The sequence below is a fragment of the Drosophila takahashii genome, chromosome 3R (genome assembly GCF_030179915.1).
Source record: "Drosophila takahashii strain IR98-3 E-12201 chromosome 3R, DtakHiC1v2, whole genome shotgun sequence".
In the NCBI taxonomy this organism is placed as follows: domain Eukaryota; kingdom Metazoa; phylum Arthropoda; class Insecta; order Diptera; family Drosophilidae; genus Drosophila; species Drosophila takahashii.
In genome coordinates, this window is record NC_091681.1 from 15,676,980 (window position 1) to 15,693,277 (window position 16,298).

The 16,298-nt window shown below is 39.9% G+C and overlaps 2 protein-coding genes and 1 long non-coding RNA gene across 12 annotated transcripts; 2 read left to right on the top strand and 1 right to left on the bottom strand.

Annotated features, from left to right (window-relative positions):
- The first annotated feature begins 2 nt into the window (after positions 1-2).
- Task6 (TWIK-related acid-sensitive K[+] channel 6) lies at positions 3-8,774 on the top strand. 6 transcript variants are annotated; one of them, XM_017145800.3, is made up of 9 exons: positions 3-888; positions 2,879-3,586; positions 4,255-4,410; positions 4,484-4,610; positions 5,079-5,269; positions 5,329-5,516; positions 6,420-6,580; positions 7,624-7,656; positions 7,874-8,774. In XM_017145800.3, exons 2-9 carry the CDS (start codon positions 3,460-3,462, stop codon positions 8,115-8,117), a joined length of 1,227 nt encoding a protein of 408 aa, XP_017001289.1. In that variant the 5' UTR covers positions 3-888; positions 2,879-3,459; the 3' UTR covers positions 8,118-8,774. The 6 variants fall into 6 exon arrangements, with proteins under 6 accessions (XP_017001289.1, XP_017001288.1, XP_017001290.1 ...); XM_017145799.3 differs by having other exon boundaries at positions 3-850; XM_017145801.3 differs by having other exon boundaries at positions 3-702.
- Positions 8,775-10,034: 1,260 nt separating this feature from the next.
- On the bottom strand, positions 10,035-15,982 carry B52 (serine and arginine rich splicing factor B52). Of its 5 annotated transcripts, none has more exons than XM_017145804.3 (9): positions 15,823-15,981; positions 15,398-15,555; positions 14,673-14,743; positions 14,501-14,608; positions 13,752-13,833; positions 11,501-11,574; positions 11,123-11,440; positions 10,689-10,856; positions 10,035-10,520 (listed from the first exon to the last, which is right to left on the bottom strand). In XM_017145804.3, the coding sequence occupies exons 2-9, from the start codon at positions 15,521-15,523 to the stop codon at positions 10,406-10,408; spliced, it is 1,062 nt and encodes a 353-aa protein (XP_017001293.1). In that variant the 5' UTR covers positions 15,524-15,555; positions 15,823-15,981; the 3' UTR covers positions 10,035-10,405. The 5 variants fall into 5 exon arrangements, with proteins under 5 accessions (XP_017001293.1, XP_070073068.1, XP_070073069.1 ...); XM_070216967.1 differs by having other exon boundaries at positions 13,752-13,848; XM_070216968.1 differs by lacking the exons at positions 13,752-13,833; positions 14,501-14,608; positions 14,673-14,743; positions 15,398-15,555; positions 15,823-15,981 and adding exons at positions 12,050-12,850; positions 12,930-13,311.
- On the top strand, positions 10,787-11,996 carry LOC138913384 (uncharacterized). Its single transcript, XR_011419090.1, has 2 exons — positions 10,787-10,884; positions 10,961-11,996. It is a non-coding gene; the product is annotated as an uncharacterized lncRNA (long non-coding RNA).
- Positions 15,983-16,298: the final 316 nt, after the last annotated feature.

The following is a 16,298-nucleotide window of genomic DNA, read 5'->3' on the forward strand; positions in this document are numbered from 1 at the left end:
TGCTGAACGTTTTCGAACTACAATCTAGAATAACTATTTTTAGCTTAAAAGACTAAATATTTTTTAAATTTCCCCTCTGAGATTTTTTGAGCTAGCCGAGTTTTCAACCAATTCTGAAGTCTGCACAGTGCTTTTCAAACTGTGCTCGTCTAAGGCCCAAGAATAGAATGGTTTATGTAAAACATAAATCATTTTTTTTTTAGAAAAAAGTTTGATTTGATAAAATATTTGTAAAATTTAGAAGTGTTAATATTTTTTTTAATTGGTTTTTTTTTCGAAGTAAGGCTAATAAAAATCGACATGACCTAAGCGAAGACTCAAACCAAGGACTCCGAGGGAAATGTAATATTCAAAGAGAGCCCTAACAGTGAGAGAGAATTTCCGCGAAGAGGGAAAATTTAGCAGGACAAGCTTTCGTTCGAAAATCTATTTAAGCAACACAGCTCGCAGCGTAAAAGTCGTAAAATGTTTTCACTTGTGCCGCAGCATCCGATTGCCATTAAAGGAAATATAAATTAAAACCCTTAAAAAAAAAGTGAAAATGTTCTGTCTTTCGAAGAACATTTATAATTTTTAACCAGAATAATATCCTTCACAACCCTGCCAGCAACCGATGGTTTTGTGCGCCGGAGCAAAGCTTCCGCAGCCGTCGAGTCGAGAGCATTACGGATGCGACAGGACGAAAGTGCGGTCCAAATTACGGTAGTGAAAAAATTGTGGGGCGCCGCTGAAATTTGTGCAATTATAGCTAACGAAACGCAAAGGATCTGTGTGCTGTGTGCTCTGCGGTGACTGATGATTAATAACCGACCGTTCGAGATTCTCGTCCTGTTTTCAGCGGAAAGGATGTGTATGTGTGCGGGCTTTACATAATGGAACAATTCAAATGTGAGGACTCTTCTTCTGCTCGTCCTTTTTTTCGCGAAGTGGGGGGTGTGGGGGGAGGGCCAGTCTCTTGATAGTGTCACTGTCATTGCCAGTGCATGGGAATTGTGAAGGAATCTGCGAGAGATTTTTCGGGGGGAAGGGGGTGGATAGAAAGCTGCGCGAAATAGCACAACAAACAAGAAGCAAGGAAACTAACAAAAAAGTTAACTAAGGGCGGGCATCACTTGTATCTGTGTGTGTGTGTGTGTCTGTGGGGATGTGGATAAGGGGAGAAGGAAAACCAACCCCCACAATCCGCACCGAAGGACCAACATTTCGGCTACTACACTCGATGAATTAAAAAAAGCCTGTGCCTCTGTCTGTCTGTGTATGTGTGTATGTGTGTGTGGGTACACTTCAACGCGCTTTGGACCTCTGACACATACTTACGCATATACACACTTACGCACACACACACTTGAATAATTCAGAGACACTGCAATGCTGCCTCATTGTTCATCAATAAATTGCCGTTAGATGGCCAAAACACACACACACACACTTGGACTCTCAAGGAAGAGCTTTCATTTTCGGCGTCTCATTATCCCGCGTGCTAACTGAATTATTCAACAATTACAGCTGAGATTTCGCAGCTTCACACGTTGCCAAAATGCCAGTTTTGCCAGTGTGTCCACAAATCCTTACGCTCATTGGGCGAAGGACACATGCAAATGAATTTTTCATTTGCATGTTTGTGTGGTGTGGTGTAGTGGGCGAGTGTGTGTGAGTAAGGTGAGATGAAGTGTACACACAGCGGCGGTCAAAGGAATAGCACAAAAATTAAGTTAGGATCCTGAGATCTTTAATAGGAAGTTTACAAAGGTTAAAAATCGCCTGTTAGGTGGTCATATATCCCTAAATCCTTTGGTTAAATGCTTTATTTTTTTTTATTATACGCTATAATTTAAAACACCATTTAAAGCAGCGGTCGGCAGCGTCCTATTAAGTGAGCATAGGAAATTGTTCTGCTCATTCTCTGCCTATCACGTATACTGTAGAACAGCGGTCTTTACACACACACTGATGAGCTGCCCCGTGCAATTTACTCACACAAATATAAAACAAAACAAGAAAGGAAGCTACCTTCGGTCAGCCGAAGCTTATATACCCTTGTAGATAAAAGAATACTCACTCGGTGCAGTTCCAGGGATTCCAGATTCAGCGTTTTGATTTATTTCAATTTTGTTTTTAAGTAGTCAAGAATCAAAACGCCTACTTCCTACAAAGTTACAATGAATTTTCTTATATTTGATTGGGAGCCTTAAGATATAGTGGTCCGATCCGGCTGGCTCCGACATATGTACTACCTGCAATAGAAAGAAGACCTTCGGGAAAGTTTCATCGCGATAGCTTTAAAACTGAGAGACTAGTTCGCATAGAAACGGACAGACGGACAGACGGACAGACGGACATGGCTAGATAGACTCGGCTATTGGTGCTGATCAAGAATATATATACTTTATGTGGTCGGAAACGTCTCCTTCACTGCGTTGCAAACATCTGACTGAAATTATAATACCCTCTACAAGGGTATAATGAAATTGTATGAGTGTGCCGACCGCTGATTTAAAGTGATTTAAATGCTGTAAATAATAAAATTAAAAAATTTAAAGTGATTTACAGCATTTAAATCACTTTAAATGATGTTTTAAAGTAGGATTGGAATGATTAGAAAAATCTATTCTGACTCTCTTATTTTAGTCCTTTAAAGAGTTATCTAAAATTCAGAGATTGAAAAACCTGAACCAAACTTTGCCCATAGTACAATCAAAATTATACAAAAATTGTATTGCCTATTGATACTTAATAATTCATTTCGAGTGCTATAAACTTGACCACAACTGTTTTGGGAAACTTCATATAGTGGGGTCCCGATATTGATGATGAGAGATTAGTTGCAGGCGCTATTTTTAGCCCAGCCATAAAACCTAATTCGAGCCATTCCACGCAGGAAGGACACGAAAGTACGAGCGCAGCGCGATGGCGCCCGTCACCCGCAGCAGCAGTGGCACCATAATCCTTGAGAGCAGCGCCGCCCGATGAAGGATTGCAGCATGGAACGCACGGGCACATGCACATGCACACCTACTACGTTCACTGGCAGCATAAATAACGCAAGGACATGGACGGCGCAACGAACGCGACGAGGACAAAGGCCCACGGCCTGTGACAGAAATAAACGCCACCACCTCCTCGCCGAAAGCTAACCGACTCGAACGAACACCCAGCACTTCCCCCCTCCCCGAGTGATATTATTTTTAATGCAATCAAAGTGCTAAGTGAGTTTGCCAAAAAGAAAAAGAAAATCAGAAGAGACCAAAAACTAGAACCGAGTGAAAGTCGCGTCCTAACCCAATTTGGGAAGTTCGTCCTTTGCGAGCGACTCGACGGGATTCATATGGACGACGGCAGGTGCAGGCCGGTTAGCCAGGTGAGCAGCCAGGATAACTGCAAACTCTGCAAACTGTACCGCAAACGGAGGCGACGCCACTGAACCAACGATCAACCACCCAATACTCGCCTAAATGAAGAATGAAGAAACAAAATGTGCGCACGATATCCTTGATCGTGTGTACATTTACCTATTTGCTTGTCGGCGCCGCCGTCTTTGACGCCCTCGAATCGGAAACGGAAAAGCGTCGTTGGGAGGCGCTGCAAGGTGAGTGCGAAAGCAAGTGGAAGTGCAACCACAACCGTACACTGAAAAAAATGTTCCACTTCAAAAGGATTTAGGGTTTTTGAAATACAAAAATTGGTAGTATAATTTTAATATTCTTATTAAATCATAAATTTACTACTATATACTAAATAAATATACTACTATATTCTAAATGGATTTAGGGTTTTTAAAATACAAAAATGGGTCAATATAATTTAAAGATCCTTAATTTATAAATATTTTGCCAGTGGGATATAAAAAATACTACATTTCTTGCAACACTTAAGAAAGTTCTTCAAAGAAGATATGTATAATTAGCTTTAATATTTATTTTTGTGAATTAGATTTATGATTTATTTATGAGGTTCCGAGTTCGAGTCTAGTCTAAAACTTTCATTCTAAAAAAAGTTTTAATAAAACTAATTATACTAATCTAGTAATTCCCAACTTTTTTCAATGACAAATTTTAAATCCATTCATAGGACCAATCATTAAAATCCTGTTATACCTCTTAGATTAGAAATAAGCTTATTGATTATTCAAAAGACCCCTTATTTGTTTGAGTGCATAATTGCTTTTCACTGACGAACATAACGACCATTACCTGCCGTCGAGACTCGTGTGAGTTGCGTCATAAACACTCTTGCCTTCCTTGCGACTAATTGCAGATGCCGAGGACATGATAATACGCAAATACAATATCTCAATGGAGGACTTCAAAGTCATGGAGACTGTGGTGCTCAAATCGGAATCGCACAAGGCCGGCCAGCAGTGGAAATTCACCGGTGCATTTTATTATGCAACCACGGTGCTAACCACCATAGGTGAGTTATCTAACCTATATATAGATGCGATGATATATATGTATATACTACTAATGATGACCCACCATTTCAGGCTACGGACACTCAACGCCCAGTACGGTGGGCGGGAAGCTCTTCACGATGTGCTATGCCATTGTGGGGATTCCCCTGGGTCTCGTTATGTTCCAGAGCATCGGAGAAAGAGTGAATAGACTGAGCAGGTGTGTTTGCTTGTATAAATTTTCACTCTTCAATGTCTAGTTCATACACACAATATAAGCGTGTTCCCGTAAAAGCGATATGGCCATGTAAATTTCAGGTCATGCAAAACCCATATCGTTTTTACATGAAATACTCTTTGAACAGGTAAAATTTACCTGGCCGCATATCAAATTGAAATTGATCTTAAATAATGTAAAATTGATCTTAAATACTGTAAAATTGATCTTAAATACTGTAAAATCTATCTACGTTTCATATCGCTTTTATTGGGTGTATTAAAACTATAACTTGTCTTCAGTATTTCAATTTCGAAGCACAATTTCACATATCCCTAAGCTTTTTCGCTATAAAGAAATTAGCTTAACTTTCATTATTAGTATTTCAGACCTGAAACTTTCAAGTAGTTGATCTAAATTTCATTTTCTATTATCTTGGAACTCACATATCATGTTATTTCCGAACCACAGCTATGTTATCAAAGCGGTCCGCTCCTCGCTGCGCTGCAAAAGGACCGTCGCCTCGGAGGTGGACCTCATATGTGTTGTGACCACACTCAGTTCGCTGACGATAGCAGGCGGTGCTGCGGCCTTTTCGAAATTCGAGGGCTGGAGCTACTTCGATTCAGTATATTACTGTTTTATTACTTTAACCACAATAGGTAAGGGATCAGGTTCCGGTATCCTATCAAATGATATATATTATTTAATACCCTTACAGGATTTGGCGACATGGTAGCCCTGCAGCGGGACAATGCACTGAACAGGAAGCCCGAATACGTGATGTTCGCACTGATATTTATACTATTTGGCCTGGCCATCGTGGCCGCCTCGCTGAACTTGTTAGTACTTAGGTTTGTTACAATGAATACCGAGGATGAGCGACGCGACGAGGCCCAGGCCATGCAGGTGAGATGAGGGTCCTCCGTTCGGGAGTAAGTCGAGCAACTCATGCCATTTATTACCGTAGACTTGAGGACTGTTTTTCTGGATTTTATATTACTATCGTATTAATACACTCGTACCAGCGCGAGTGTTTCCAAACTCGAGGCTTTTCCCCCCTCCGTTTTTGGTAGTCAACCGCTTTTGATCTACAGCTTTTTAACCTTATACCAACGCTTCACTGTACCCTAGATTCCATAATATTCCAAATTTTGTCAACTTTTTTCTTCGTACAACTTCCATCTGTCTCATACTCTCGTACCTTTTGACCAAAAACTTGTTAAATTAACTATAGTCCTTTTTTATATATATCATATCATATCTGCTTGCCACTTTGCTGCACACTTGGCTAACTCTTGATCTTGCACCTTCCGGTTTCTTTTTCAATTTACTTATATTATAACAAATGTGTTTGAACAAATTAATTTATAAAATCTATTCAATGCAGGCCCAAATGCGAGAGCTACCCAATAAAAATCGAATAAATATTTTCTTTTTTCGCATATTTTCGGTTGCTTTTGACTTAACGAAACGAAACGATAATGAAACGAACCAAATGCAAAACGCGAGCTTAGTTTATGTCCAAGTCCAGTTTATGGACCAACGAGGTGATTGCGGTTTTTCAGATTCCAATACTTTTGACTAAAACTAAACTAACACGCCCCCTAAAACAAACTACTTAACCACCTGGCTTTCTGTACGACACTGAACAAGAAGCACCACCACCCCGATGATAATAATCCCATCACCACAACCACACGAATACCGTTCCTCAGTCTTCAACGCTATACTCCACCCACTCGGCATTCCAACACCCCACTGGATCTGTTCAAGATATATATCTAATACACCTGTAATAACCCCTTGCAGGCGCTGCAAGTGGCTGTGAAGCTGGAGGGCGATGTGATAACATCCAACGGATCCATTCTGAGCGGCTACGAGGGACACGACGGCCAGTCTCTGAACGGAAGCAACACCTCGTCCATGTGCTCGTGCCATTGCATGTGCCTCAAAGGCAACCGACATAAAAAGTACGTAATCGCACGATTAGCAAGAGGCTCAGGGGTGCAGGCCAATTCACTGGGCACTCGACAGGATTTTCCTGCTCTATTATCTAGAGATGGGACTCGGGGGGCTCACAAGTGTCTGAGGGCCGTCGAAAGCTCTTTGACCTTTAGTATTTCCCCTTTTTTGTCCAGCCAGTTGGTACAATACAAATTCTTTATACTGGAAGTGACTTCGCCTATGCCGACTTTAGAGTGACTCAAGATAGGATTTAAATTAGGTATTCAAGTTTCAGGATTTCCATTGTCAAAGATTATGAGCAGATTACCTTAAAGTTTGATTAGATAACGTTATTTTATACCTACTCTTAAGGGGTTTTCTAATCTAAATTGAATGTGAAAGTGAAACAATTCCAATATTTTAAAATCTTTTTAAACTGAAGGATTAGGATTAGGATTAGAATTATTAAGATCAAAACGATACAAAATTTCAAAAATTTTTAATTTTTTTTAAACTGAAGGATTTTCTACACACAGAATCTCCGAATCAAATTGGTATTCAAAGATCATTTTAAATCATTTTTACCATTGAATAATGTAAAATAGACACTTCGATCTTTCTTTCTTTTAATTAAGATTTTATTAAGATCAAAATTATACGAAATTTACAAAATTTGTAATTGTCTTTAAACACAGAATTTCCAAATCAAATTGGTATTCAAAGATCATTTTAAATAATTTTTACCATTGAATAATGTAAAAAAGACATTTCGATCTTTCTTTCTTTTAATTAAGATTTTATTAAGATCAAAATGATACGAAATTTCATTAAAACAAGTATCATAAATTACTACGTTTTGGCTAAAGGGTATATAAACTGTAGGGTTTTCATAAATATATTATTGATTTCTTAAACGAGATCTTCCAATTAAGGATAATATTTTGGGCAGAAAATTTCTTTGTGCGAATTGTCTTACTCCTCGGCCTCTTTCATTGAGTATTGTAATGTTATATGAATGTGGTGTACTCATTTTTATTTTTATTACACTTTATGTTTTGCACATCTGCAGAAGTAACCACTTGGAAAAGAACAACGATGCAGAGTAAGCTTTCCATTTCATCCGATTAGATTGATAACCTGATTCAACTGATATATGTCTCTAAATAAAAGATTACATAATTAAAACCCAATCAAAATTATCGCTATGAAGGATATATATTTGAGTGAAGTCAGGTTATTCCACCCATCATGCATGCCTATTGTACCGACCCCCTATAAAATCGAATGCTTATCTAAAATCTTGAAATCTTAACCCACAGAAATCAATACAAATTGAGGCGATCGCCCACACACATCCGACACCTTCTGCCCGAGGTGGTGCCCATGCAGGATTTGAACTACGACTACGACACCCAGAGCCTGCACACTCTGGCCGACCGCGGGACCATGGACAGCAGCTACATGGGCGTGGACATGGTGGACATGGGGGATACGGCGAGCTTGGAGCTGCGACCGCACACACTGCTGAAGCGCAATGTCTCACTTTTATCCATTCGCATCTAGGAGGATCTAGGAGTTGGGCAGGAGGCGCTATTTAGATATATTTGGTGGAGGATCTGCGGGTTGCTGGAACAACGAAGTGGCGGCCCCAGCCCTCGCCAAAAACGACTTACAAATCGAAAGTGATAACAAGGCTCTAATAGTACTTAAAAACTTATATAGATTCGCAACTGAATGTAGGACACGACGATTGAGCGTTTGGATAACGATAATGATAATGAGCATTTTATGTAGGCTCCCCCGCGATATGATATGATATGATATGCCATGTGTGTGCATTTACAATGTGAACTAGTGCATAAAAATCTATACAACATGTAGTCAGTCGGCAGGATAGAGACTAAACCTATATATACAACACTTACAACTAGGGCACTATACAATTGATTGTAAACCACTGCCATTTCCGAGCGATAGAACCTAGAAGCGATGCGAAAGATTATGAAACGGCAACCAACCACTCACTTGTAGTCTTTCTATTTTAACACTAACATCCAATCATCCGTAGCCTTAAATAGACCGATTCCGATGATAACCTCGAGCCAAAATCAACCAGGGTATTACTACGTTTATAGGCCCAGCTATTTGTAAAATAATTTATTTCACTCTAGATCTATATTATATCATAGACAGGGTCATGAAAATCGTAATAGCCAGTTTCGAGAAGGACTTTGAAATGTATTTCCAAACTGATACCATCAAAGCCTTAACAATTTAAGGACTATTAAACTGCCTTTAGTCCCTTGAAATACTTAAAATTCAAAACCGAAACGGTTTCAAAAAAAAATTCAAGCATAACAGAAACGTTTTGCTTTTTTTCCCCAACTATCTTAATCATTTAATTTGCAACTGATCGTGCATATAAACGTAGAATATATTCCAGGAGCCAAAATAACGCAATGAAAGTGTCAAATTAATGCTGTAAATACTATTTAGCCGATTAATGTTAGCTAACGTTTAAAAAATCCATTTTATTCAGACTTATTATGATTACGTAATGTTTGAAGACAAACTCGATATTAGTTTACAATTACGGTGCGCAAGTAGTTAGTAGCCGCAACTAAGGCCACGTCCTCTATCTAACCAAGTGTCAAAAATACTTAGCTAGAAGCCCAAACATTTCAGGCAACTCCAGTGCTCAAGTGACTCCACGATGTGCCAAATAACTCACTCGTACGTTCATGATGTCATGGATTCATGGCATCCGAATGCTTGGATCGTACGTGTGTTAGACAGACATATACCGTCTCAGACCCCAAGACCTCCCCCTATCGCATTTATGCAAAGAATGCATTTAGTTATAGTTGTAGATAATGTCGAACCGAATTCCCCACACTTAATTTAAGCATTCCCATGAATATTGTTTTAAGGCATTCGCATTTAAAATAGGATTTTCGATAATCTGTTCTAGTTAGTCGATACATTTTTCAAGGCCCATTGCTCACTCGAGACGTCAAACGCTTCAAAAACAAAAACTCTTTTATCCTTGTGTGCTTTGTATATAATAGTATACTTAATTAATTAAAGTAATTACTTTAAAAAGGAAAAACGATATATTGTTGAAACCAAAACTTTGTCAGTTTAAAAAACTTAGTTATGTACTTGATTTAACTGGACGATTTTTAGAATGCTAATTAATTTCCAAATTTTAAATATTTAACTATAGTATATTTCAGCCGATGAGGTTAAAAAATTACCAGTGGAATTCTTTAAATTCAAGCTATTTAAAATCAAATGAAATTGTAATTTTAATTCAGGCAAATAATGCGAAATAGTGAACCTAAGACTTTGTAATATACTTATATTCCGAAATTACAACAAAAACAATAAACTAAATTTATATATGAATAAAATCGAAATCGTATTTTTATTGTTTGCCCAAAGAGCTATCCATTTTATAAGTAGAACCATCCAAGCAAGTTTAATTTAAATGTATCCGTATTTATTGAAATTACTCATCGTATAGACAATTTTAAGTGTTATGGTGCGGTGTACATGGCCTATGTGCACTCCTTGAATCCAATTAAGCAACGCTGTTGCTCTACCAACATATCCCCGTCATTTTTCAGCTTACAAGTGGGCTTCTCCGCGTGCCAACCATTCGTTACATACTAAAAAATGACGAGGCCTGATTGTTTGTGGATTTGTATATGATTTCATTTTCATTAGTTTTTAGTTTTGGTTGTAGTGGCGCAGGGTAAGTTGGGGTGTCTGAGTGTTGATGTTCGTAGAATAGTTATAGTAGAAGTCTAAAATCAAGTGTTTTAAAATTAATGGGACAGCTAACTAATCTAATCGTCCATGCTCTCGTTGTTGCGGTCCGGAGAGGCGTTTCCATTTTTGGGCGAGGCCGAACGGGAGCGGGAGCGCGAACGCGACTTGTTGTCAGCCGATGGGGATCGATCGCTGCAATAGAAAGGCATTGTAATACATTATAGTACGAGCTTTTGAACGACCACAGTTGGAGGTCTACAAACAACAGGTGCATCCAAACAAAACCAAAGAAAGCACGAAAGAAAGAATCGTGAACTGTCTATAAAGAGCCGAGTGGTCAGCAAGACTAGCAAAACTTACCGTGAGCGGGAGTCGCGGCGTTGGTTGGACTTGGAACGTGAGCGGGAGCGGGACTCGCGCTTCGAGGCGGAACGGGAGCGGGAACGGGAGTCGCGCTCGCGCTTGGGAGAACGGGAGCGGGTGCGGGAGTGGGACTTCGATTTGGACTTGGACACGTCACGCGATTTGCTAAAGCAGAAGAGGAGAAATAAATTAGGTGGGTAAGCATAAGAAACTAATATAAATATTTAAAGGGATCGTATGTAATATTTTTATAGTAATCTATTTTCTAGATTTTACAAATATAAAGATCTCCATTTTAATTAGGCGTTTAAAGATAGTATTTCTTCTTTAATATATTTTAAATGCAGATTGCTTTGAAAAATATTAAAAATAATCAATATAATTTGATATCAAGTACGATCCCTACAAAAAGTATTTAATTATAAACTTACTTGGAACGCGAGCGGGAACGAGAACGAGACTTGACCGGCGACTTGGACTTGGAGCGTCCGCCACGGGACTTGGAGCGGCTGCGCGACTTGGAGCGCGAGTGCGACGAGCGGCGGGAGCGGGAACGCCTGCGGGAGCGAGATCGCGAACGAGAGCTGGACGAACGGGAGCGTCCACGTCCGCCGCCACCTCCGCCGCCACCACCGCTGCGTCCTCCGCGGCGATCCTCGACCAGGTGGATGCGCCTGCCGTTCAGCTCGGTGTCATCCAGCTTTTCAATGGCCGTCTTCATGTCCGACAACGAGGCAAACTCAACCACGCTGCAGGGAAAGAACAATTTTTTATAAGAATTGATTTATTATTGATTGTTTTCAACTCACCCCTCATTGCGGCGCTGCTTGTGGGCATCGGCATACGTCACCTCGCCAGCTTGGCGCATGTAATCCTTGAGATCCTGCAGGGGACGCACAAAGTCGGAAGAGAAGAGATACGAATTAGTAAAATTTAGCTTTGGCAGGAAACTCGCACATTTCGCAACCGACGGCAGTGGGTGCGCAACTCAAAGGACAAGGCCCGTGCAGCAGATGGAGCGTTTTGAATGATTCCGCTGGTATTTGTGGCTCCTAACCAAGTCCGATTTTAGAGTCCCTCTCTCTCTCACTGAGTGTCTGCCCTGTGTATTCGTCTATCCTGTGCTCTTGTCGCGCCTGCCTACGGGGTGGACCGAGAACCAACCGAGAATCTCACGATCGGGAAGGGAGGAGCAGAGCGAGCGTCCCGGTCGGAACATTCAAACACTCCACGCTGCACGCGGCACAGAACTTAAGCGTAAACAATATATAGTTAACAGTGGTTGGTTTATATATATAGAGTTGATTTGGTTTTGAAATAAATTAAAGTTAACAAAATATTTGTAATTGAATTCTTACTTAATGCGCTTTCAGAGAGAGGAGGACACACACATCGTTTCTACACCGAGAGTTTAGATTGTCTGCCTAGTAACTGTGGGCCAATGACACCAAGGACACCTCATGACCTCATCGAAAGTCCGATCGAACATCGTTAAGGCAGGCGGATGAGCGGATGGATGGATGGCCAGCCAGACCTCGTTACGTTTCGTTACTTTGGTATTCGTGTTTTGGTTTGCTACTTGGTTTTTGTTTGGTTTATGTTTTTCATCTTTCATGCACAACAGAATCATATTATAAATGGCAAAAAAGTATTCAAGTGTTGCGGTAGAAGTAGCGAGATAGCGGTAGCTGTATTCGTTTAGTTTCAGAGGGAGCCACACCGGATACAGTCAGATACAGGAGGTCAGATCAGATCAGAGCAGACATCGCTGGCCAGAACCACCGCACCAGAGAGAGCCAGAGAGTGGAGCAGTTTGCCGGGGCAGCGGCGGACGCACAAACGAACTGTAAAAATAAGAAATACGTTTCGGGACGCTGCTCTCTCGCTGCTCCAACGGATGGGTTGTCTAGTCTCGGTAGTCTCAGCCAGAAGAACCGGGAATTGGGGGAAGGACTAAGTTCGGAGGCGATAGCCCAAGTTGGTAACTCTGAACGCGCATCGTATAGTCATCGTGTCTTCGATCGATCATCGTCAAGTATGCTCATCATCTCTCATCACCATCACATCATCTCATCTCAGAATTAGCGAACGCAAGGCAAGCTTCTCATCTAACCACACAGTCGATCGACTCGATTCACGCCCTCTCACACTCACAATGGCTATAAGGAATTTGACAATTCTTTATATAATATTGTTTGTAGTTAAAATTGTGAATAGTTTTAGCAGAGAGTTAAATACCTAACACACGCAAGAGGCCAGCCTACGTCTTTAAATCGGTTTACGTGGGCTGGCCTTTTGACCCGGGCAGCTCATCATCGTCCATCGTCATCGTCTGCTTTCTGATTTTGGTTTTGGTTTCGATTCTGATCGACTCGTTTATATATGTTTTTATTTTTTGGTTTAGTTTGGAATGGACGGATGGATGAGGCGGCGGCGATGGCGCATCGTCGAGGTCGTAGGTCGCAGATCATCGTGGATCGCAGATCGGAGATTGGAACCAATCTGGGGCTGCTCTGGGGACTGTCTCTCTGTCTTCCACCACTCATCATGGTTTTTGGGAAACACTCTGAATCGGTCACTAGTTTGTCATTCTCGATTCGATTCTCATTCGATTTTTAGCCCAGGCCGAGGAGGGAATCTCTCAGTCAAAAGCACCTCAAACTCTTTTTTTTTCGGTTTCGGTTGGTGTGTGCGAGAGAAAGTAATGGTGGGTAGATTACACCGATCAGTACCAGGGTTTTAGCAGTATTTTCTTGTTTTTTTTTCGATTCACTTAAGCCTAGGTCAGCTTATGGCTAATTTACAGATTAAAGATGGCTGGAGTCAGAGTGGAGGAGTTAAACGAAAAACGGGAAAGAGAGGGACACCGGGGATATAAAGTCGAAATCAAAAAGGGGTTTGAAACGGGGGGAATGGGCTGGGTAAGTTGATTAGTGGGTTGGTTTTGCAATAGAGATCCATTTCAATCGGTTAGCCGTTAATAATACTACTACACTCCTCGAATCTAAGCTACAGTGAATATATCGATCGATATATCGATCCATGCATGCTCTCACTTACCTGCCAGCTAACGCGGCTGGACAAATTCTCCACAATCAGGCGGTACTCAGTGCGCAAGGGTGGCCCGTAACGAGAGGATGATCTGGAATTTTTGTTTCTGGTGAATAATTGAATGGATTCGCTAATTAGTATTGACACTGCGCTGCTGCCTTCCGCTGCTCCATCACAAAAAATCAACGGTGATGGTGAATATTCGAACATATGCATATTTACACTCGGGGTTATGCGCAAACAAAACAAACATTTTACATACTATGCGGATAGGAGGCGTGCAAACATAGGAAAAACATAATATATGCATAGGAAAACGGAGCGTTTTGGAAATAATAAGATTAACAGCAAGTCAGTGTCGTTTGGGTCCCTTCCACACAGAGGATATTGGTTTAAATTTAAATACTGGTTAATTAAAAAAAAATTCTATAAAATTTTAATTATTAAAAATCTAGGCATTAAAAAAAATGGGTTTTTAGTCGTACCAAAAATTGATTAAAATTTTTCAAAAAATATTACATTTTTGGGGTTTTTAAGAATACGAATTATAAAGAATTTTTAAAACTATTATTGCGAACACATTTTTACTTTCATACCATAATGATGTGGCAAACAATTTAAACTGGTCGCATCTGTGTGGATGGGGTTTTCAAATGAAAATAATTTGGCAATGCTAATTTTGGGGCAAACTTCAACGCAAACGAAGTTAGAGGACGGAATCGTCGGTACTTTGGTCCGGTTTTGAGGCCAGTACTTACTTGTCGTTGTAGCGACCGCCGCCGCCGCCCCGCCGACCACCATATCGATCGTCGTAGCGGTCGCGGTTGCTGCCTCGAGCGGTACCTCTGGCGGGTTCAACAACCACGCTGCAAAAATAGAACAGACAAGCGTGAATCACTCAGTTTCGCGGTTTTTTTTCTATTAACTTACCGCTCGCCCAACAGCTCTTTGCCGTTCAGTTCATAAACAGCATCGTCGGCATCGCGGTAGTCTTCGAACTCCTGAAAATTCAATTAGTGTTTAGTATTAATTATGGAAATGGTACAAGGTTGGCACTTATATAACTTTTTAGAGGCAATACTAATAAGTAAACAAAGAAACAACTTTACAGTGATGAATAAAAGTGTTGAAAACAAAAATTTTAATTTTTTACATTTCTATAGTAACAGGAAATTGTAATTTAATTTTATTTAGGACTAACTTTCAGTTTTCTGGGTGTAATTAAGGATTAAAAATCAATTTACTGTTATTTTAACAACTAATTTTAAATTTTACCAAATGGGTTTAAGAATATTTATAAGTAGGCATAGAAAAAAACCTTTTAAAATAGATCAATTTTTTTAAATATTTTTTCTAGGTACGCTTTTAGAAGGACAAACAAAAATCATGCCATACGAAGGTCAAAACTACCCTCTTTCTTTCCTTTCTTTTAACAGTTGGAAGTAAATGGATATGGAAATTAAAATGCTTTTAAAATGGACTTTGTAATTTAATGATTGTGGAAAGATGTTTTTTTTAATAGCGAATGTAGTATTATTTCGCATTACAGGCTGCTACAGAAAACAGAGTTCAAAGAGCGTTGTGCATTATTTTTATGGTTGTATAAGTCTAATTTTTTTATTTTAAATATTTAAAATATCTATTTCTTTACTCACCACAAAGCCGTAGCCATTCTTGATGAGAATGTCGCGAGTGCGGCCGTAGCCTTTGAAGAAGCGCTCCAAATCGCGCTCGCGCACTCCGTACGGCAGACCGCCCACGTACACTCGAGATCCCACCATGATAACGGTTCTTTACGTATCTCAAGCAGGTGCTGCAAATTAATAATAGTGTATATTTTAAGAGAAACGCTTTTATTTTGCAGCTTCTATTTTGCTCAACTGTCCTTTCCGAACGAAAAAAAAAAGATAATACACATGCGTGTGTGTGAATTTTGCCAAGATGGCCGCCACCACATACAGACGTCACACACACACGCACGCATTGTACCGGGTGTACAGAACATTGGCGAAAAGAATCAATTTGTCTAGGGCCGCAAATCGGCGTTGTTCTTAGCCTAATCGTATTCACCAGCACGTACCGTTTACTAAAGATTATTTAAGGTAAATTCACAATTTACTCGTCTCCACACTCTTTTATCTGGCTTCTTTTTTTCCACGAAAAAACGCAAGCGACTCGACAGGAAGTGAAAGTGACAGCAGAAAACGATAACGATGTTTGACAACCTTTTCGTAGGTGGAATGGAACGATAGTTTTACGCCTATCGATGTTTTGGGCGGGCAATGCGCTTTGCCGCGCTGTGGGTATTCTTTTTATGTTTTTCATGTTGCACGCTCTCATTAAAAAAAATCATTGAAATTCTAAATTTTTTAAGTAATAATACATTTTTTATTTTTTTTTTAATTATCTGACCCATTTAAAAAAACTGAATAAAATAGATAATTTGTTTTTTTAATATAATCCGTCATCCGGCAACCTGGATTGAAAAGCAGTATACGAACTTTGTGTATTTTTGTACAAACTTCAGAATAAATCAGTTATCAATTCATCATATAA

Excerpts from the sequence above, each read along its gene's own strand:
- Task6 (XM_017145800.3), top strand. The coding sequence starts at position 3,460 with ATGAAGAAACAAAATGTGCGCACGATATCCTTGATCGTGTGTACATTT. Across the intron at positions 5,517-6,419 it reads ACGAGGCCCAGGCCATGCAG|GCGCTGCAAGTGGCTGTGAA; the intron begins GTGAGATGAGGG and ends AACCCCTTGCAG. Across the intron at positions 6,581-7,623 it reads AAAGGCAACCGACATAAAAA|AAGTAACCACTTGGAAAAGA; the intron begins GTACGTAATCGC and ends GCACATCTGCAG.
- B52 (XM_070216967.1), bottom strand. The coding sequence starts at position 15,523 with ATGGTGGGATCTCGAGTGTACGTGGGCGGTCTGCCGTACGGAGTGCGC. Across the intron at positions 14,609-14,672 it reads AAAGAGCTGTTGGGCGAGCG|CGTGGTTGTTGAACCCGCCA; the intron begins GTAAGTTAATAG and ends CTATTTTTGCAG. Across the intron at positions 10,521-10,688 it reads CGCCGCGACTCCCGCTCACG|CGATCGATCCCCATCGGCTG; the intron begins GTAAGTTTTGCT and ends TTTCTATTGCAG.